At 30.7% G+C, this 1,325-nt stretch overlaps 1 protein-coding gene across 2 annotated transcripts in view; it reads left to right on the top strand.

Annotated features, from left to right (window-relative positions):
- LOC117168692 (zinc finger protein 143-like) overlaps positions 1-1,325 on the top strand; it is a 38,763-nt gene that overhangs the window by 28,606 nt on the left and 8,832 nt on the right. For both annotated transcript variants that reach the window (XM_033354374.1, XM_033354373.1), the window contains exon 7: positions 1,084-1,278. In XM_033354374.1, the coding sequence (XP_033210265.1) occupies positions 1,084-1,278 (195 nt within the window). The remainder of the gene's footprint in view (positions 1-1,083; positions 1,279-1,325) is intronic.

The raw sequence follows: 1,325 nt of genomic DNA, 5'->3' as shown, positions 1-1,325 counted from the left end.
AATTTTCCCGCCTTCTATCTTCCCTGCCTCTATCGTCGCTGTCTGTTACCTGTCACGCCTTTCTTTGTCGCTACCCAACCCTGCTACTACCAATCCGTCAACGCAGTCTTCCCACCCTGTCTCAAATCTCCAAACAAACTTCCACACAAATCTGTCTCAATCCTCCAAAATATCTACCTCCCCTTTGCAATCTCACAATCCCTCAATTAGATCTCTCACCTCCACACCCTTCCACACACTTCCACAATCCACTCACCTCAAATTTCACCACAATATCAGAAAAAATTCAGCATCCACAATTCCCACTACTTTTCAATTTTAAAATATCTTGAAAGTAACGTGCATAATAAAGACTTTTATTTAATTAAAAAGCTTGATTTATTTTAAAATTTCAAATATGAAATTTTTTAATTAAGAAAAGTAAGAATTGCTTAATATTAAAAAATATTTGATTTTTCATGTGAAATCAGTAATTCTAAATCCAATATTTAAAATTAAACAAGTGACTTAACTTTGCAAATTAGAATTTTAATTGTTCTATGTGAAGAAATTTAATTTAGAAGTAAAATTGTTAACTTTCCTAGAAAAATTCTAGTAAGTTGAAGATATATTTAGAAGGTCTGAAAAGATAAAAAGTTCGAATTTTTAATTTTATTGACCTTGAAAAGTGTTAAGCAACCGGGAAATGACCGAGAATTTGTTATTTGATGAAAACGGTCACACTGGAATTGGAACAATGCATTTTCGAAAAAATGATCATTTTCAGTTGGAACAGGAATTTTTCCAAAGCAATTGTATCCAATCCTGAAATGGATCAGAGAATTTTCAAAAAAAAATTATAGTTAAAATCTAGAACAAGGAATTTTAAAATGGAATTATAATTGTCACTTGGAACTGGCAATTTTTTAAACGAGTTTTAATTCTGATTTGGAGCCGACAATTTCTCAAAATAATTAAAATTCTGAGTTAGAACATGAAAATTTTAAAAAGAAAAGTATCATAAATTTAAAATCATCCGTCTGGTTGAAATTCTGATCTTGATTTGAGATTTATGTATTTTTTCAATTGAATTTTTTACTTCAGGTTCATACACAACACAGGCCTTTTGAATGCAAAATTTGCTTTAGAAGATACCGTCAGAGCAACACTTTAGTCTTGCACAAAAGGACAGCTCACTCGTTAATAGAAAGCGAAGATGGCATGGATATTTATTTAGATACTACCTCAGAATTAAACGCTTCCAATCAGAAAAATAGAAAGAATTCTAAAAAACAAAGTGTGAGTTACGCAGACTTTTTACTCGTCTTTAATAAAAAAAATAAAGA

This window comes from Belonocnema kinseyi, chromosome 3 (assembly GCF_010883055.1).
Source record: "Belonocnema kinseyi isolate 2016_QV_RU_SX_M_011 chromosome 3, B_treatae_v1, whole genome shotgun sequence".
NCBI classification, from domain to species: Eukaryota; Metazoa; Arthropoda; class Insecta; order Hymenoptera; family Cynipidae; genus Belonocnema; species Belonocnema kinseyi.
This window is presented reverse-complemented; position numbering and strand designations above follow the sequence as displayed.